This window comes from Scheffersomyces stipitis, chromosome 3 (genome assembly GCF_000209165.1).
Source record: "Scheffersomyces stipitis CBS 6054 chromosome 3, complete sequence".
Lineage (NCBI taxonomy): Eukaryota > Fungi > Ascomycota > Pichiomycetes > Serinales > Debaryomycetaceae > Scheffersomyces > Scheffersomyces stipitis.
The window spans coordinates 94,057-114,735 of NC_009043.1; the positions used below are offsets into that span (position 1 = coordinate 94,057).

Genomic DNA, 20,679 nt, shown 5'->3' on the forward strand with positions numbered 1-20,679 from the left:
ATCGTCAGCTCCAGTTCTGAGATTGTCAGCTCCAGCTCTAACATTGTTAGCTCTAGCTCTGAGATCGTCAGCTCCAGCCCTGAGATTGTTAGCTCTAGCTCTGAGATCGTCAGCTCTATCTCTGAGATCGTCAGCTCTAGCTCTGACATTGTTAGCTCTAGCTCTGAGATCGTCAGCTCCAGCCCTGAGATTGTTAGCTCTAGCTCTGAAGTTGTTCTAGTTTCTAGCTACAGTTCTGAATATGCTAATTCGAGCTCGGTAGTTTCGTCAACATCTGAAATCGTCAGCTCCAGTTCTGAAATCGTCAGCTCCAGTTCTGAGATTGTCAGCTCCAGCTCTAACATTGTTAGCTCTAGCTCTGAGATTGTCAGCTCCAGTTCTGAAATCGTCAGCTCCAGTTCTGAGATTGTCAGCTCCAGCTCTAACATTGTTAGCTCTAGCTCTGAGATCGTCAGCTCCAGCTCTAACATTGTTAGCTCTAGCTCTGAGATTGTCAGCTCCAGTTCTGAAATCGTCAGCTCCAGTTCTGAGATTGTCAGCTCCAGCTCTAACATTGTTAGCTCTAGCTCTGAGATTGTCAGCTCCAGTTCTGAAATCGTCAGCTCCAGTTCTGAGATTGTCAGCTCCAGCTCTAACATTGTTAGCTCTAGCTCTGAGATCGTCAGCTCCAGCTCTAACATTGTTAGCTCTAGCTCTGAGATCGTCAGCTCCAGCTCTAACATTGTCAGCTCCAGTTCTGAGATTGTCAGCTCCAGCTCTAACATTGTTAGCTCTAGCTCTGAGATCGTCAGCTCCAGCCCTGAGATTGTTAGCTCTAGCTCTGAGATCGTCAGCTCTAGCTCGGACATTGTTAGCTCCAGTCCTGTAGTTGAGAGTTCTAGTTCTGAAGTTGAGAGTTCTATCACTAAGGTTGAAAGTTCCAGTAATGTGGAAATACCTATTTCAAGTTCTGCAATAATTTCCTCGAGTTCAGAAGAGGTTTCTAGTCCGCGGTTGACCTCTGAAACTGGTAGTTCAATTTCTGAAGAACTGACCAGTTCCAGTTCAAGTGTTGAATTGGATCTTTCCAGTTCCGAGCTCCCTTCTTCACCTAGTTTGAGCAAGTCTGATTCATCTAGTGTAGAAGTGGCACCTTCATTTAGTGGTTACTATAGCAATAGCTCGATAAACTACCCAGAATCACAGTCGCTGTTCACTTCGTTATCCAGTTCATTTCCATTTATCCCATCTTCATTCAGCTCAACTTCTGAAGTTGAGACCTCCACTTCTGAAATAGTTTCTAGTCCCGTGTCAACTTCTGAAGTTGAAAGTTTCAGTACTGAAACGATCTCTAAATCAGAAGTGCATATTTCATCTGATTCAAGTTCACAAATTGATACTTCAATAAGTAGTAATTCAGAAGAGGTTTCTCTACCTAGCTTTAGCGGTAGCTCGCTGGACAGTATTAGTTCCCTGACTATAGCTGAGGATTCCAGTTCTTCCTTTGTTCCTTCTACTTTTGTTACTTCTTATGTTTCGAGTTCAGTTATTGACGATGAAAGTAGTTCTCCAAATGAAAGTTCTACAACGACTCCGATTGTTGCAGATATAACTTTGACAGTTCGAACTACCTGGACTGGTTCTTACAGGACTACCACAACAGTACAACCTGAAGTTGCCGGAAATCCAGCTATTGTATTGGTTGAAGTTCCAACGCCAACAGTTACAACTACAATGCAATGGACAGAGTATTTTACCTCGACTAGTACAAATCAAGCTACTGGAGAAGGTGGAACAGCTACTAAATACATTTTAGTTCCACCAGTGTATGTTGTTCGGACTTCAACTTGGACTGGTGTTGGAACTTCCACAACTACTGCTTTTGGAGGAGGAATTGCAACCATTATTGTTGAAGTACCAATTGCAACAGTTACGACAAGATCGACTTGGAATCTGGAAGGTTCATCAGTTACTACTGTTCCCGCCACAGTCCCTGGAGAGACAGGAACGGTGATTACACTTTTGCCTGCTAAAACTGTTAGATCCACTTCTACTTGGACCGATTCAGTCAAATCAACAAGCATAGCCTATGGTTCCAATGGGGATAGTAATACTGAAATAGTTTTAATTCCGACTCCTACCATAACAAGTGTCCAGACGTGGACTGGTGTGCTTACCACCAGTATTGTACCTGCTTCTGATGGACAACCTGCCACCAAATTGGTTCTTCTTCCAATACCAACCATTACTTCTAGATCGACTTGGGGTGGTAGTGAAACTATCACGGTAACAAATTCTGCCTCATTGCCAGGTCAAGTGGGTGTAGTGGTTATTCAAGTCCCCACCCCAACGAGAGCTACAGTGATCACATGGGCCGATTCAGTAAGGTCTACCGAAGTTGTGAGTGCTTCTGTTGAAGGAGAAACAGCGCAAAGGAACATTTATGTACCCATCCCGACTTCTTCCGTGATATCTTTTTGGACGAATGAAGAATCATCTACAAGTATTGATCCAGCAGTTCCTGGAGGAACTGCAACCGCATACGTATATAGACCACCGCCTGTTGTCACCAGAAGGTCAACTTGGACTGGATCAGTTAGATCTGAAGTTACCATCTCTCCTACAGCAGACGGCGAAGTAACAGTCACGGTGATTAATTTGTTGCCGACCCCAACCAAGATAGCGACATCTACATGGGCCAATTCTGTTAGGTCTACGGAAATTATTAGTGCGTCCGTTGAAGGAGAAACAGCACAGAGGATCATCTATGTACCAACTCCTACAGTAACATCAATTTTTACTTGGACATCAACATCCACATCCTCCAACGTTATCCCAGCTATTGAAGGAGGAACTGCCACATTGAACATCTACTTACCAGTACAAACAGTCACAGGAAGAAGCACCTGGACAGGTTCTTTTACTTCCATAGAAACTATTGCGGCATTGCCAGGGCAAACAGGAAGTGTTATAACTTTCATACCTGTACCAACAGTTACTCGTAGAAGTACTTGGGCAGATACTGTTACTTCTGTAGTAACAGTTACGGCAGCACCAGGACAGACAGGAAGTGTTATAACTAATTTGCCAATACCAACAGTTACTCGTAAATCCACTTGGTTGAGCAGTTATACATCAACTGAAACATCGAGTGCCACTATTCCTGGACAAACAGGTACTGTTCTTGTTTATGTTCCTATAAAAACAGTGAAATCGGCCGAATTTTGGAGCGGAACTTTTACAACTTCGACTACTGTGACTGCCGATCCAGGAGAAACGGCCACATTGATTGTTTATTATCCACCTCCAAAGACTAAGATTGTTTCCACCGTCTGGACCGGTGCAACAGTGTCATACAGTACTGATGAACCTACCCCTGGCAAAGTGGTTACGGTACATGTGTATAATCCAGCTCCAACATGAATCGTTTGATGGTTCAAGAATTAAGTTTAATCTCTGCTTAGTGTGTTTTTGTTCAGCAAAAGTTGGAAAGAAGGCACTATTTTGAGCACGGTTACATTAGGATGTATTCGTATTCGTGTCTAGGGTCTTTCGTTACCCCATTTCATTTTTCTGTTTTTCTTCATTTCTTTTTTTGATAATTTTCCTGTTTTAATTTCTTTCCCATTTTGTTGTGATATCGGATAAGTGCTTTACTGATCAGTTCAACCAAGTTTCGATTTAGTCTAGGTTTAAATGTTCTATTTAGTAAGCCATAAATATAAGCGTTATTACCACTCTAGAGAGATGTAATACTAATATATTCGTAAAATGCTAACGTTCAGGAAAATGATTTCCACTATTGCAATAGCTTTGTCGCTTTTGATATGTTATGTACAGGTGTGGTTGCAAAATGACCGAAATGCAGAAGGAAGCATGGACCTGCGCGCTTAAATTGGTGCAGAGATAAGAGTAAAACAAGCAAGGCTTCACAAAACACTATATCATACTACTGCATGACATCGGTGCAGATTTCTGTTATTCTGATGGCCCATTTTCACAGAATCAACATAGCGAAAAGTTGGACTTCTACCGTGTTGCATCAATTCTATGAAAGAAATTGCAGTAACTAACTAAATAACCAAATCCATTTTGAGGAGGTGTGATACGCAGGTACAAAAGTGGATGTGGAAGAAGAACATGAACTTTATTTTTTATTAAAACAGGTTCTTCATATATTTTATATTTTCGGGAAAATCTCGTGCCAATGATAGTTCTCTAGTTAATATTAAATTTTTTGGATTTCCAAGTCTTGGTATTTCAATGAATCAAGATAGTTAGTTCTCTACTGCTTTAGAAGCTCCAGGAGCATGTGTTTATAGTATCAGGAAGGAAACCTGTATGCAAAAACCGGTTGCCTTTTAGACTTTTAGGGCTGGAGATTTCGACTTTGTATCAATCATTAGTGAACTCCTCAAAATTCTGTATAATTCACATAAATCTGAATGTGGTTTATATGTTCTTCTTCTCACAATACATTTTGGGTTTTCTCCTGTACGGTTTCAGTCTTTGTTAGTATTTGTACCAAACCAAAGTTCTAAACCCTCGTTATCAGGAATGCTTTATCATATTTTCCATCATTCCAAAAACTAGATTAGAAAGCGTCAATACGATGCATCCACCAACTTGGTCTAGGCATACTATGCAGTCAACAGAACACTTTTTATTTTCATGACTGGAAATTAGGATTTAGTCTTCAGGGCGCCAAGGTCCCGATTTCGTAAATTTACGATTTGTTTCATTCCACAGTTTTTGCTTATCGAATAGCATTTCTCCCAGATTTTAAGCGATCGACGCCTTAGAAAATTTCTTATTTCGATCACCTAGATTTTTAATTTTGTTCGGCGGATTGCATGATTTAAGCCCTTGAGCGAGAAGCCTCGATGGGGTTTAATTGAATTCGACGATCCAAAACATTCTAATATTTATTTTTTGACAGTTACCAGATCATTTAATCATTTTCTTCACTAAGAAATTCGTAAAATTACAAAAGTATGATAGCAAGTAGAATACCAAGAATTTCCATACAAGTGATATAATAATGACCGTGAATACGATAATAATAACTTTTTAGCCATGGTTAGGAAAGAACCAAAAATAGTCAGATGTGGATCGGTACAGCAGTTGACGATTTAGTAAGATGAAATTTTTACTTGAGCTCGTAGTAGAGAACTCTTTCGGCCGCAGCAATGGCAATAGATGTGGATGCTTGGTAAGTTCTGTTCGTATTTTACAGAATACTGGTCTCACACATGTCGTAGACATTGGACGCAAAATGCTAATGCCAATCCTTAGTCCCCTTCACTTATATACTTTAAATTCCTCTTATTTGCGGAATGTTATCAAAGGTTGGTTCGCAGCCAGTAGCATCTGTAATTTATCACAATGTTGATTCAGAGACTTCTTTTGTTTTCCTTTTTGGTCACAAAGGTTGTTCCCGCTTATGTCAGAACTACTTATACTTGGGAAAGCGATATTTCTTCCACAAGCACAGCAGACAGCGCTTTTTCATTTCTGGCTTATATCAAACCCAATGGTTATCCGGACACAAGTTATTTTACTTATATTGAAATCTATAAACCATCTCCGACTACAAAGGTAACTCTGACTTATGATGGTCTAGCTCGTTCTACCTCAACTACAAATCCAAGTATTCCTGGTGGCACTGTCACGGTGATTAACTATGTTCCAACTCCAACAGTAGTCGTCCTGTCCACTTGGACAGGTAGTAAACGCTCGACTTCTACAGTTCTGGCTACTTTAGGTGGATCAGTAACAAGGATCATTTTACTTCCAACCCCAACTGAAACTGACTACATTACTTATGATGGTTCTATCACATCCACAGTCACCATCACGGGCCCCCCAGGAGGCATTAACACCGTACTTATACAATTGCCTACACCTACTATAACAAATTATTTTACTTGGGACGAATCAACAACTTCTATAGCTATTGTAAGTGCAACAGATGAAGGAGGTACTGCAACCGCAAATCTTTACGTTCCTACTCCAACCGTTACTACCGTCTCAACCTGGCTAGAGTCAGGAACAAGCTTAACTACTGCGAATCCAACAGGACCAGGAGGAAGTTTCACTGTATACAATTTAGTAACTATTCCAACTTTAAGGAAGATTGTTACTTATACAGATTCAACTAGGTCAACTTCCACTCACTTTCAAGCAACAGCACCTGGGGAGACAGGAACTGTGTTTATATATGTTCCTATACCAACTGTAACTCAAACAGTAACTTGGGCTGATTCTACTACTTCTACCACTACGGTGGCTACAGCCAATATTGGGGAGACAGGTAATGTAGTTCTATATCGTCCAACTCCAACGGTGACAAGAAGAACCACTTGGGAAGAATCGTATGGTGTTACTAATACCGTTCCAGCAACTTCAGAAGGTGAAACAGGGTTTGTTTATATTACCTTACCAATTCCCACTAAATATTATACAGATACTTGGCTAGAAAGTGAAACTATCACTTACGAGACATCTGTTGCAACCCCAGGAGGAACGGCTTCTATTTATGTGCATGTCCCAGTTCCAACAAAAACGTACACTAGAACATGGAGTGGTACCACTATTTCATACTCAACTTCAATTATAGGGTCACCAGGTCTGACCGGCCGAGTTTATGAATACGTTCCAAGGCCCCCAAGTAGTTCGGAAGGGGCAAGTTCTTCGTCTGACGTTGCTTCCTCCTCGTCTGTGGTTGTCTCTTCCTCCTCGTCTGTGGTTGTCTCTTCCTCCTCATCTGAAGTTGTTTCTTCCTCATCTGTGGTGGTCTCCTCCTCTTCATCTGAAGTTGTTTCCTCTTCGTCTGAAGTTGTTTCCTCTTCGTCTGTGGTTGTCTCCTCCTCCTCGTCTGTGGTTGTCTCCTCCTCCTCATCTGAAGTTGTTTCTTCCTCATCTGTGGTGGTCTCCTCCTCTTCATCTGAAGTTGTTTCCTCTTCGTCTGAAGTGGTCTCCTCCTCTTCATCTGAAGTTGTTTCCTCTTCGTCTGTGGTTGTCTCCTCCTCTTCGTCTGTGGTTGTCTCCTCCTCTTCATCTGAAGTTGTTTCTTCCTCGTCTGTGGTTATCTCCTCCTCTTCATCTGAAGTTGTTTCTTCCTCATCTGTGGTGGTCTCCTCCTCTTCATCTGAAGTTGTTTCCTCTTCGTCTGAAGTTGTCTCCTCCTCTTCATCTGAAGTTGTTTCCTCTTCGTCTGTGGTTGTCTCCTCCTCTTCGTCTGTGGTTGTCTCCTCCTCTTCATCTGAAGTTGTTTCTTCTTCAACTGTGGTGGTCTCTTCCTCTTCATCTGAAGTTGTTTCCTCTTCATCTGTGGTGGTCTCATCCTCTTCATCTGAGCTTGTTTCCTTTTCTACCGAAGAACCTTCTGAGGACGTTCCCACAAGTTCCGAGAGTCCATCTGATAGTCCATCTGAAATTACAGTTGGTTCGTCGGTAGACTCTTCAAACACTTCTGAATTCACTTCAGGACATTCAGAAATATCGACTTCAGAAACATCTATTACATCTACCCCTCCAGTACCGCTGGACGATGGGTTTATGATAGAAATTATAGACGTGGATACCGGTTTGGATGTGTTCCTTGCTCACGATGGTAATGTAATAACATTCTCAAGTTATACTGGTTCCATATTTCATTTGATTCTTCCTGAAGGATTCCTTATCGTTGATAGGTTATATGTTCATGCTGATAATAGTGGAATTTACTTGAGTGAGATTCCATTCGGTGGTTGGAGCATTTCTTCTAATAGTAAAAAATTTGTCAAACGAGGGGGTATAGGTGTTTTACTGGTTAACGGAATAAGCACCTTCTACCTCTGTCCAAATCAAAACTCTCTCTTGTCGCTTTCTGATAGCGGAGGTTGTCAAAAAGTTTCGTTTCTGGCAAACGAGGTTGAACCTAACCAATCTTCGTCGTCTGAACTAAGCTCAGAATCAGAATCGAGTACTGCTTCAGCAGTCAGTTCTTCGGTTATTTCCATATCAGAAGTTAGTGAAAGCTCAGGTTCCGAAACAAGTACTGCTTCAACTGTCAGTTCTCCAGTTATTTCCATATCAGAAGTTAGTGAAAGCTCAGGTTCCGAAACGAGTACTGCTTCAACTGTCAGTTCTCCAGTTATTTCCATATCAGAAGTTAGTGAAAGCTCAGGTTCCGAAACAAGTACTGCTTCAACTGTCAGTTCTCCAGTTATTTCCATATCAGAAGTTAATGAAAGCTCAGGTTCCGAAACGAGTACTGCTTCAACTGTCAGTTCTCCAGTTATTTCTGTGTCAGATGTTAGTGAAAGCTCAGAGTCTGACATTGCTTCCGGTATTACTTCAAGTACGTCACCTCAGCAATATTCTTCAGAAAATATCATCTCATCTTCAATCAGTGCTTTATCTTTTGGTCATTACAGCAATAGTTCATCGCCATCTGTATCAAGTTCTGAGACATTTTATACCTTATCTTCTACACCATCTGTCATAACAATTACGCAATCTTCACTAGGTTCATCGGGTTCGATTGCATCAACTACATCAGTATTAATATCAGTTTCGGCTACTTCTCCAAATGAAATTGTAACGCCATCATTATCGAGTTCACTTCCTACCCCACCAACTGGAATTGTAACCCCATCATTGTCAAATTCACTTCCTACTTCCGCAAGTTCATCACCTCTCGTCGAGGAAACAAACTTCAGATTGCGTGCAGATTCAGTCAATCCCGACATTAATTTTGAACAATTCCTTACACATATTGGTCAGTTCATAACCTTTACGAATACTGGAGGAGATACATTCCACTTATCTCTTCCATTTGGATACCTTACTGTTGGTGGACTCTATGTTATTGCTGATAGCAACGGCTTTCATTTGGGAAGTCAACCTTTTGGCAATTGGAAAGAGACTGCCTCTCCTGCTATTCTTGTTAAAAGAGTAGAAGATAATTCACTCCTGTTGAATGGCCAAAATGTTTTCTACGCGTGCCCCGATGCTACACCTGCATTAGAACTTGTTAACAACAGTGGATGCATTCCAGTAAGTTTGAAAATTGTAGAAGAAGGTCCATCCCCTGTCACCGTTTCTACAACTGAAACGGAAACTGTCACAAATACTTTTGCATCTGGGAGCCCGGGCTCAGGTGAAGGATCGGGCTCGGACTCGGGTTCAGGAGAAGGTTCAGGAGAAGGCTCTGGCTCTGGCTCTGGCTCTGGCTCTGGCTCTGGCTCTGGCTCTGGCTCTGGCTCTGGCTCTGGCTCTGGCTCTGGTTCTAGCAGTGGCAGTGGCAGTGGTTCTGGTTCTGGTTCTGGTTCTGGCCCAGGAGAAGGCTCTGGCTCTGGTTCTAGCAGTGGCAGTGGCAGTGGTTCTGGATCTGGCAGTGGTTCTGGCTCTGGTTCTGGTTCTGGTTCTGGTTCTGGTTCTGGCCCAGGAGAAGGCTCTGGCTCTGGTTCTAGCAGTGGCAGTGGTTCTGGATCTGGCAGTGGATCTGGCTCTGGTTCTGGTTCTGGTTCTGGCCCAGGAGAAGGCTCTGGCTCTGGCTCTGGCTCTGGCTCTGGCTCTGGCTCTGCTTCTGGTTCTGGCTCTGGTTCTAGCAGTGGCAGTGGCAGTGGATCTGGATCTGGCAGTGGCAGTGGTTCTGGATCTGGCAGTGGATCTGGCTCTGGCTCTGGCTCTGGCTCTGGCTCTGGATCTGGATCTGAACAACCACAGGCTGGAGGACCTATTGTTCCTACTCCTGTGATCACTATACCAGGAGCTGGAACTACTTTGGGAACATCCATAGCCTCATATGTTCCTTCTATTCCAACCGTTTCAAATTCTCCAATTGGAGGTGCAAGCAAAATTCGCCTAACTCCAATAATTTTAATCTTGATGGCGCTTGTCCATATTCTTTGAAATACTGAATTTATCGTCCTTTCGGTTCCATAACTTTCTTTGCCTATTTCGTTAATCTATTTTCTGTACTTTCGCAACATCTGCAAGTGGAAAAGTTTAAAAGTCCCTTTAAATATGAGACTTTCTTTATTTTTAGAGTATATATCAATTGAATCTTTCATGTCTCTAGATTGATAATATGTAGAGCCGAAAAGAGATCCTTCTCCATTCTGTTTTACATATTCAATAAGAAGCTTGAAGCAAGAATCGACAATTAAAGTTGAAGTATACAATGTAAGATGACACCAAACTAAAGTTAAACTAGCTGCCCGTATTTCTTACCGCAGACAAAAGTGCATTGTAATGGTATGGATCACTTGCTTTCACACTTTTGCAATTAGATGGATGGGCTTCGTACACTTTTCATGTCGTTTGGATTAAATTTCTTTCTGCAAGTGATGCTTAAGAATAAAATCAGCTTGTTCCTTTGGCATTTACATTGTTTTCGCCTAAAGCAGTTTCGCTTGCACTCCATAGATAATTTGCCTACTCCGATTCACTCCAGACTAGAAACTGATTGACTACAGTTAGGGGGATCTCCCCTATAGTTGGGATTACCATTTGAATGAATTGTGCCCCATTCCTCCCATCACTTAGCCTATATTCCTCAATGTCACGGATATCAAAGAATTTGTTATTACGATGATAGTTATGGATAGAGATCAATGAACCTTAGTTTCATCCTGATAATTAGAGAGCACGCGGACATGGCTGCGATACACTGGCATTGAGCAAGTTAGATGATCAGTAAATGAAACAAGATTAAGTTCTCATCAATTGTAGCTGTCGAAGCCTGTCAGTTTATCTTCAGCATAGAGAGCGGTCCCTAATCCTATTGATGGAAACCTGCATGCAGAAACCGGTCCTTTTGGATTTATAAAGTTGGATTTGGACCTTGTATTATCCACAGAAGCATATAAATGTAGTTCAAGCTAACTAGTATATGTTGGGATTTAAATACTCTCCTTCTCTATTATCATTTGGGTTGTTTATATATCGAGTACAACAAATTTGAGACCTGGAGAAATAAGAACATATTCATTCAGAGGTGGATCTCTCCGAAACCAATATTATAGGAATCCTGTATTTTATTTTTCATCACTATTAGAGAATTAGCTGCTCTGCCAGACTAACAAAACGGCAAGCATTTCAACCTGAAAATTTTCAAATCGATTTGAATAAGGCGAAACTTCTATCTTAGATAGTGGGTATACAATGGTATCAATTTTGTTGTTCCCTTAATTTTTTCTGTTGATGGACTTTTTCTGCATTTTTTTCTAGAAATAAGGGCACCATTATTTGAATATAAAATAAATTCAACGGAATGTAATCACTAACAATTGATAAAATTTCCACACAGTCTTCGTAATTTTATCAGTTCAAATCTACACCTTTAAATTGTTTTAATTCCTATGGGAACACATAGATAGATTTAATTCCACTCCATATCTATAAATATTACGTAATCGATGACATGGTTCAGAGGTCCATATACAGGACTAATATGAGTCTTATGTATCACGTGATTTTCTATAATTCTAGATAGCCAACTTCTCTATCTTATTGTTCAACTCCTCTTGCCGCTGTTGCTCTTGCTGCTTTTGCTCCTTCTCTTTTCGTTTCTTCTCCTTCTGTAATCTAACTGCTTCTCGTATTTCCATTCCTTCCCGGATTTTGCGTTCTCGTCTCTGTTCTTTTGTCTCTGTAACCTCATCGATCTTCTCAACTTGGTTGAATCCAGATATAGCCTTGTACAACTCGTCTATCTTCTTAGCATTCTCTTTGAAACGATCCTCGGCAAGTTTTGTCAACATGCTCAAATACGAAGTACTCACAACGGAAACCAACCTGTCTCCTTTCAAGTACCCAATGGGAGTGTCAAGCTTGATGGATATTCTGATAGCTACAACGTTATTGGATCCGATTCCTGATTCCCTGAACCCACAATTCATGGCCGCAGTGTATAAGGCAGTAGCCAGCTTCAAGTCTCTACACTTTACATGAAGTATAAGAGGCTCAAACTTGAAAAGAATATAGCGTGTTGTGATGTCTAACTTCTCCAACTCGCAACTTTGTTCGTATTGAAAATCAACCTGACTATCCCAGTTTTTTAACTGATTCACGTCGTGAGTGACAAAGATCCATCTACCATGGTTACCTTTGGCTCCGATCTTTGTATCGTCATGTCCCACATTCTTGATCCCTTCAAGGAAAACTGATACTCTTCCTGAACACGAAGAAGTAGTCACCATATCATTGTGCGAGTTTATAAGTTCTATTATGGGAATACAGAGCTCATCGATAGTACCCTTTGGAGAAGCATCGGGAGAGTCTTCGTTGGTGGACGAGATCTCCTTCAATATAGAAACTTTCTTCTGGTCAAACGGGTCTAACATTCTATAATACAGCCATAATCAATTTTATCTTAATAGAAAGGAAAATAAAGATATCTCAAAAATTTTGTACTGCTACTATCTAAATTTTTGGTTTTGTGTCATATGCGAAAGTACATAGTTAGAAATCTACTACAATATTCTACTTCAAGGCAAGAAGGAACTTTCTCTCGTCGTCTGATGAGAAGTGGAAAAGAGTCTTGATCACTGGAAGCAACATATCACGTTGATCTTTGTGTTCAAAGAATCCAAGAAGAACATTTTTTAGATACGCCGTATTCGTCTCTTTCTCTTCGTTGGCTGCATCAGACGAACTAATAGAGCCACCATCCGTTGAAGCTCTCGGAGAACTCAAGGTGTCAGTGGAAACATCATAACTAGATGCTGGTGATGCCTTTGTGGATTTCATTTGTCTGTATTGTTGAGTTATGATCTTGTAGTTCTTAGATAATCTTTCAAACTTTAAGTTGGATTCTTCGTTCAACTTCTTCAACACATTGTTCAAATGCTCATAGTCACGAACCTTCTTTGTGCTGAGTTGCAAAGAGTTGCGCAACGTTTCAATTGTCTGCTGTACTTCTCCACCTCCCGTCTGACCATCTCCAGAAGAATTTGAATTTAAGGAAACGAGTTCAGCATTCTTTTCCTTCAAATCGGCAATATTCTTCTCCAACTCATGTATATCAATACGGAAGTTTTCAGTACTCGATTTCAATTCGTCGATTTCCCGTTGTCTCTTTTTGATTAAAGCCTGACAACTGGTTTCGATCTGGATTTTTTCCTCGGCAAACTTTCTGAGCTCGCTCTTTAATTCTGTATCCTTCAACTTTAATTGATCTTCTGCATCAACAAGTAAACGACGTATACTGGACGACTCTCTAGTTCTTTCCTGGAGCATGTTTCTCGACTCTGAAAGTTCGTCCTCAAGATTCTCAATTTTTAAGGAAGATTCCTTCGTCTTCATCGACAACTCTTCATATTGCTGCTTGAAAATCAGATATTCATTGGTGGAACTAGAATTTTCCTTCACAAGAATTTCAAACTTGGACTTCAATTTCTCGAGTTCTGTTGCTATTGCTTGTTTGTCACTTTGCAATTTGGCAATTTCATTAGTTAATGAATTCGTTCTTACTGCTGCCAACTCTTGTTTAGTCACCAAGTTACTCTTTTCTTCCAAAAGTGACTTCTGCAACATCTGGAATTCACTGTTGTTGACTTTCAACTTGGATATGGATTCGTTTAATTCATCCTTTTGTTTGGATAATGTTTGTATTTGCTCTTTGTATTCTTTAATCTGCAGATCTTTATGCTGTAATGAAGTTTTGAAAGATGCAATTTCCAACTTGAGCGAAGTGTCATTGCTCTTGAATTTTGTAAGTTCATTGATTCTGGCATTCAACCCTTGCTTTTCCTTGGTCAAAGTTTCAATTTCTCTATTGGCACTTGCTAGTTCAGACTTGAGCTTCGCATGTTCTTCTTTCAATGAATCATTGTCAGATCTCAATTTGTTTTCTGATATCTTAATAGCATCTAACGTCTTCATGTGGTTTGATACTTGAGTCTCAAAATCGCTAGCTTTTCTTTCGTGCTCACTTAATAAAGATTCAAGTTGTTTACTCTTTTCGTTTGCTTTCAAATCAAGATCTTTGTTGCTCTCAAGAAGCTTTTCTAGTTCCGTTACCTTTTCAGACAACTCCTTCGTGAGTTTATCATTTTCGAATTTCAAGCTCTTGAATTCCTCGGTACCATTGGCTGTCGAATCAGATGTTCCAAATGATGCCTTTTTCAAGTCCTTAATTTCATCACGAGCTTGGACAAGATCATCGCCCAAATCTCTTAACAGGTCTCTCAAGTTTTCTACGTCGTCTGTTTTAGTTTGCAAATCAGTTCTTAATCTTCTGTTTTCTTCGGTCAAACTCTGGTTTGAAGTTTTCAATTCTTTAACTTCAACATGCGATTCAACGAGTTCCATTGGTTCCTCTTCTGCTGGAATTGCTATGCCACCCTTTTTCTTCTTGTTGTTCTTCTTTTTCTTATTTTTATTTGTCTGAGAAGCTGGTGGATGGAGGTTGCTGTTTTCTGGGGTAACGGTAGAAACTTGCTTATTCTGCAACTCTGCTTTAAGGTCATTGATTTCATTCTCTTTAATCGACAACTTATCCTTGTATTCATCAATCTCCTTGGTGAGATTGTTTTTTTCATCTTCAAGTCTACTTTGATCCTCCAACTTCTGTTCAAGCTCTTGAATCTTGGATTCGTAGCCAGTGACTTGATCCTCCACCACAGCACTTGAAGTAGGCTCCTGTTCAATTTTCTTCTTCAACAGTTCGATTTCTTCAGTTCTAGCCTGAATTTCGTTCGAAAGACTGTCAATTTTTTCATCCTGATGCTTCGCTGAAGCTTCAGATTTAGTGAGAGACAAGTCCTTGGATTCTATCTCGGCCTTTAACTTTGCAATCAATTGCTGATTTTCTCTCTCAGCTATTGCCTTAGCTTCTAATATCTTCCTTGACTCTGCTTGGAGACTTTTGACTTGTTCGTCCAATTCCTTTATTTTGAACAAAGAAGCCTTTTGGATATCGTTACTCTCCTTGAGCTTGGTAGTCAAGTCTGCCTTTTCTGATGATAAAGTAGCGCTTTCTTTAGCGAACTTCCTCAATTCTGTGTTGAGAAGAGTCTTTTTTTCGTTCAAGCTATTCAAGTATTCCACCAAGGTGCCAGCCTCAGATATACTGGAAACTGGTGTATTTTCCTGTAACACTCTCTCGAATGCTCTGATCAACTCGCCTTTCTTCTTTTCGGTCTTGAACGCTTCCAAAAGTATCGGATACTTTTCTTCATACTTTGCAAATTTCTTCATCTTGGAGCGTATTACTGGGGGAAGTGAGTTCAAGTCCAAATCGATACTTGCTTTAGGGCTATTTACTCTGGCAGAAACATTACCTATTGACGCCTGTGAACCTGGAATTGGTGTTATATCTTTCTTGATGCCTGAAATTGGCACACTTTCACTTTTCAATTCATTGTTAGTTTCACTTGTGATTCCATTTTTTTCAGATTCATCACCAACAGTATTGGAACCATTGACGGGTTCGTCTCCATGAGAATTTAGGGGAGAGTCGTGGCTCTTTCTTCCGTTGTCAATTAATTTCTTCTCAGGTTCTGGCGTTCCATCGTTCAGAAGAGTTTCATCCTCCGGCTGAGTCAACTCGCTGGCATCGGGAGTTTCTGCGTTTAATATCTTTGCTCCATTCTTCAAATCAGTTAGGACTTGTGCCCGTCGTTCATTGGCATTGTGGCCCGAGGCATTATATCCTTCAGCCACTTCGTTCAAACTCTTGGTGACATCCTCGGAAAACGCTTTAAGTTTGGAGAACATCCCGAGGTCTCCTGTTAGAATTGACTGATGTTAAGAAAAATAGAAAGAAGTGAAGTATTGAACTATAGTGGATCAAATCCGATCTGAAAATGTTGGAGGTTCACCCCCGGAATATGTGTTGTGGAGCTCTCTTTGGAAGAGTGGTCACGTGAGTGTTCAATCCCGGAATTAGTACTGTCACTCAATGGCAAAAGGCTCCGCTAAGCATTTTCTGCAGGTTGAGATAGCCACTTATCACCATTCACTGTGGGAACTGCATGTTCTCCTCCAGAAACTACAGTTTATTGTCGTTTATTATACTGAAGATCTATTTTAAGTCTTTCTAAGTTCTGGTATTCCATACAAATTCACTCTCTGACAAGAGAAAACGCTACGAAGTTCTGAAAATTCGCTAGCTCAACTCAGAAAGTCCCGTATAACCTTTCAGTCTTTTCAGGAAACTAATTTCGTTTCAAATCCGTTCCAAATTACAATTATATCTGCGCCTTCTCAGATATTACACTTCCCATACCATTCTAGATCTCGATGGCTCCTTCGATACTGGAGGTCCGAGCTTCGCAGTCTAAAATCAACGTCTATTTAGATGAGTTGAACTCGAATCTCGAGGAAAGGGACCGGTTAGTAGAGGTTTTACGGCTAACTCCTTCTGCAAACGATAACTACGAGCTAATCAGCCTACTCCAGAAACTCGTCAAATACTTCAAATATCTCCAACAGGACCTCATATCGTTGATCAAGGTAGGAGAGAATGTCGAACAGTACATAAATCAGTTCCGGGAAGCTGTAGCCAAATATGAAGACGTGCACGAGAAACTCGCAGGGGACTCTTCAATCAGTGTATCCGAATACCATTTCACGCCCGCAGAATTTCCACAAAGAAAGACCCCCATTTCAGTTATCAGTGGGTCTGGAGCTGCCCGTGAAGTTCTGAAGTCCGTGCGCTTTCAGGAGGACATTTTAGATAAGGATGCTGACGATCATTTCCGTAACGAGTTGATGGGAACAAGAAATTTCAAGCCTTATTCGGACGAGGAGTCTTCTAACAACACAGATTCTGAGTCGTTCGATGCCCAGACGAACCAACATCTTTTTGCTCAACACCAACAGACTATTCTAGAACAAGATCAGAGTCTAGATGTGCTCCACCAGCTGATTATTAGACAGCATACCATGGGCCAGAGCATTAACTCGGAGCTCGATGACCATCTCATTCTCCTCAACGACTTGGAGAATGGTGTTGATGATGCCAATTACCGTTTGAATACCGCTGCCAATCGGTTGCATGAATTCCGGAAACGGGTTCGTGAAAACGGTAGTTTGGTCACAATCATTGTTCTCACAGTGATCTTGATAATGTTATTGGTGGTGTTGAATTAGAGTAATAGAATTGTAGATCTCTTAGCATATACTGTATTACTAGGTAGTTGCTTCATATAATGTATGTGTTTCATACTCGTTGACTTGTAGCATCAATTTTATAGACTAGTACCCTACACAATACATTATTCTACTTATCTACATAACGATTGCTACAATTCACATATGTTCTATGTCATTCATTAAGTTTTACTAGGTATACTCGAATTACCTTATATAATCGCTGTTTTTACCTCTGGCAATCTCTATCTTTGTACATACATTTGTCATAGTATATGCTTCGTCTCTAGAAGTTGAAATCGTCATTTTCGTCCTCATCTTCGCTGAAAAACCAGATAAATACAACAATGTCTACATACACGATCAACCCTCCCGTTATACTCATCACCATGGCACCCAATTCAATCAATCTCGAATGGTAAAACGTCAACGGCAATGAGATCCCACTGACAATGAAAAATCCTGTCAACAGCTTGCAGAACTCTTGAACAGGTGAAGGGGCATTGCCGTCGTTATTATTGAAAGTTAGGAAATTGTCTCGAGAAGCATCTATTGACGACGCTACGATGTTCGGCAATGGTGCTAGGAGGAAGATTAGTATCACCCATAATGTCTTGTAACTGTCGTAGAGAGCGCATGACAAGAGGATGAGAAGGAACCCTGACGCTAAGAACGCCAGAAGGAAAATGATCTTGTTGAGAGGATTCATTGCTTCAAGTTATGGATGCTAATGCTCTGTGAATTGCGTGGAGAATACAGAGTCACGATTCGTTATCGTACCCTGGAAGTTTAGATGTTGTTCGTGGTAGCTTGACGGCATCTATACAGGATTACTCAGGTAGCCATACCGAGGATTGAGAGACTGGCTTTATCCAGAGAAAGGAAAGTGTAAGGAATTCCGAGAGATATAAACGGTATAAACAGCTCTCGAGAAATACCACTGGATGTTTTATATTCAATTTACACTTCTCTTTTATGCTTGCAAGTAAGTAGATTCTTATCCAAAAGGAAGCCGCTAGTTATACATAGGACTGTATATACACTCCTTTTTATAAAGTCACGTGAATGATACCGGGTGGCTTACAATCATCTGATATGAGGTAGACATTATGTTCATATACAGGGTAGAAAAGCAGGATTTAGCCGTACAGAATTAGACGGGAATTCTTCTTACATATCAGGCTGCTTCTCGGAGACATCGATGATACAAGTGGCGGTCAGAAAAGAGCGCTGGCTACATATTACAAGAAGGTACTTCTCTTCTTTGCCTCATGAGATTTTAATCTTGAACTGAGGTAGGACTGTATATATTCCCATCTGAATTTGTTCATCTGCCGCAGCCTGGGTGCAAAATCTTTCTTATCATTGAGTCCATGGACAACAATAAATCAAATGTGGATTGGCTTGAAGTTTCTATTTAGAGCCAAAGGTCAGCTATACTGACCGTTATTGCATTCACCACATTTTTTTCTGATTCTGGCGGAGCCACCACTGCCTCCTTTTTGATTTATGCCTCTAATCCTATGTGAACCGAGCCGAGCCGATAACATACACCACACTTATCATATTTTCACCTAAAATTTGCTTTCCTATCTATCTTGACCACTAGCAATTGTTATTGTTCCCCTCCTATTTACTGTAGTCCTTAGTTGCATAGATTTCAACCTCTTCCTAGCTCTCTATTTCTAATCAGATTGTAGCTGGAGCCACAATGTTCCAGAAGTGTCTGTGTGCAGAAAAAAACGCAATTCCTACCTGGTCCAGTATGCTAGTCATCGGGAAGCTAAAGACATGACAAATCTCATTCAATGATTGGAACTGATCTGAGAACGACATCTGTATATATGTTTCTTTTGAAAACCCTTTAGTTTAGTTCATTAAGGCATCTCTTCTGGCCGACTTTGCAACCACGAATATTTCACTGCTTTCACATTTTTCAGTTGTCCAACTTCACCAATGAAGACAATTCCCACCGATTTCAGTTAACATTTCAATTACTTCCCTCATGGGCGACGCCAGTGATTCTGCTACTGATGAGGACATCTCGACATTCACCTACGAAGAGGGTTCTTCCAAAAAAGAGACTTTCTCAGCTAAATTGAAGTATCTTCTTAGATACGAATGTGCAGATAACTTCTCTCCAGTTTACTATGTGTCCATCATGGGCACTGGTGCTTCTTCCAATATCTTGTACAACTTCCCCTATCCAGCCCATTGGCTTCAGGTATGTGGTTGGATAATGTTCAGCATTGCTGTACTTTTGTTGATATCCACTTCCTTTATGACACTAGCTGGTTTTTACTACCATCCTAAGAGAATAGTACTGTACCACACAGATCCCAATGACGCAGTGTATATGGGCTGCTATGTTATGGGATATATCACCATCATTAACTTCGTTCATTTGGTTTTAGGAACTCGCCATATTGCATTTGTATGGGCTCTTTGGTGGATCGCCATTTTCATGGCAGTATACACTGCTTCTATAATTGTATTTCTTTCCATTTTTTCTAAGCTCAACAAGAACTACGATCCACAGGAAGTCACTGCCATATTTTTGTTGCCCATCGTGACTCTCACAGTGGCTTCCTCTAATGGACATTTGCTCACACCAACCTTGCCGACCTTACAGCAGCAGATTATTACCGAGCTCGTCAGTCTCATGATCTGGATGATTTCCATAGCCCTTGCATTTATTGTCATAACCATCTACTTTGCACGGTTAATCATTTACAAAATCCCCACTACGGATATGATATTTTCCAGCTGGTTACCTGTGGGATTCTTGGGCCAGAGTAGTTATAGCATCTTGCTCTTCGGAGTGAACATGTTCAAGTTGATCCCAGATCCCTACCTCGGCCATTCATTCCTCGTCACGTCAGCTCTTGTTGCTTTATTTCTCATGTCATTTGGCTACTTCATGGTATTCATAGCCGTAAGTTCACTTCTTTCTAAAACCAAGCCCTTCGCTAAAAATCCCAATACTGCCTACACTACTACTTTTGGGACCATACGTTGGAGTAAATATTGGTGGGCGGTGACTTTCCCCTGTGGTACCATGTCGTTGTCAAACCTCGAAATCTCGAAAGGGTTCGTGGGAAACTATGAATTGCCTTTTTTCAGAGTTATGAGCTGCATTTTTGCTTTAGGAATGTTGACTATCACGGTCACATGCTTGGTTGGAATCGTTATTTATATCGTCAAACGTGTTGCAAGACTCTTTGACAAACTAGACCATAAATCTATAGTATAAAAAGTATTTCATCATCATTAATAGAATTGATTTTGAATATCGCTGTTACTGATTGCACCTCATTGATTGTTTCACGTAGACTTGAGATTGGGTGCAAAAAATGATGCAGCGTAACGTTAACAATCCCTACATACTGCAAATAGTGGACGCAAAATGGGTGCAAAATAAAGTACAATTTTCCTGTATCGTTTATTTACAAAATCACTCCCTAATCCAAATACACCAATAACGTAAAAACAAGAATTACAACTAGTAGAAAAATCATAATAAAAAAATCCGAGTTCTCCATATAGTCTCACCTGAGACAGGGTCTGAACTGGAGCTTGAACCTAAACCGAAACGACGCCAAAGATGAACCT

General features: G+C 40.7%; 5 protein-coding genes across 5 annotated transcripts; 3 read left to right on the top strand and 2 right to left on the bottom strand. All coding sequences in view use genetic code 12, as the record gives it.

Moving 5' to 3' along the window:
• Nucleotides 1-11,456: 11,456 nt before the first annotated feature.
• PICST_56695 (predicted protein) lies at nucleotides 11,457-12,314 on the bottom strand (the record flags this gene model as incomplete). The annotated part of the gene is made up of 1 exon (XM_001383616.1): nucleotides 11,457-12,314. One exon carries the CDS (start codon nucleotides 12,312-12,314, stop codon nucleotides 11,457-11,459), a length of 858 nt encoding a protein of 285 aa, XP_001383653.2.
• Nucleotides 12,315-14,941: 2,627 nt separating this feature from the next.
• PICST_9461 (predicted protein) lies at nucleotides 14,942-15,196 on the top strand (the record flags this gene model as incomplete). The annotated part of the gene is made up of 1 exon (XM_001383262.1): nucleotides 14,942-15,196. A coding segment is annotated over one exon (255 nt), but the record flags the coding sequence as incomplete, so codon positions are not given.
• A 1,019-nt stretch (nucleotides 15,197-16,215) lies between these two features.
• PICST_57730 (predicted protein) lies at nucleotides 16,216-17,067 on the top strand (the record flags this gene model as incomplete). Its single annotated transcript, XM_001383263.1, is given in 3 exon segments — nucleotides 16,216-16,584; nucleotides 16,624-16,682; nucleotides 16,698-17,067. 3 exon segments carry the CDS (start codon nucleotides 16,216-16,218, stop codon nucleotides 17,065-17,067), a joined length of 798 nt encoding a protein of 265 aa, XP_001383300.2.
• Nucleotides 17,068-17,353: 286 nt separating this feature from the next.
• Nucleotides 17,354-17,776, bottom strand: PICST_30456 (predicted protein; the record flags this gene model as incomplete). Its single annotated transcript, XM_001383617.1, has 1 exon — nucleotides 17,354-17,776. One exon carries the CDS (start codon nucleotides 17,774-17,776, stop codon nucleotides 17,354-17,356), a length of 423 nt encoding a protein of 140 aa, XP_001383654.2.
• Nucleotides 17,777-19,198: 1,422 nt separating this feature from the next.
• PICST_44239 (putative plasma membrane sulfite pump) lies at nucleotides 19,199-20,320 on the top strand (the record flags this gene model as incomplete). Its single annotated transcript, XM_001383264.1, has 1 exon — nucleotides 19,199-20,320. A coding segment is annotated over one exon (1,122 nt), but the record flags the coding sequence as incomplete, so codon positions are not given.
• Between the last annotated feature and the right edge of the window lie 359 nt (nucleotides 20,321-20,679).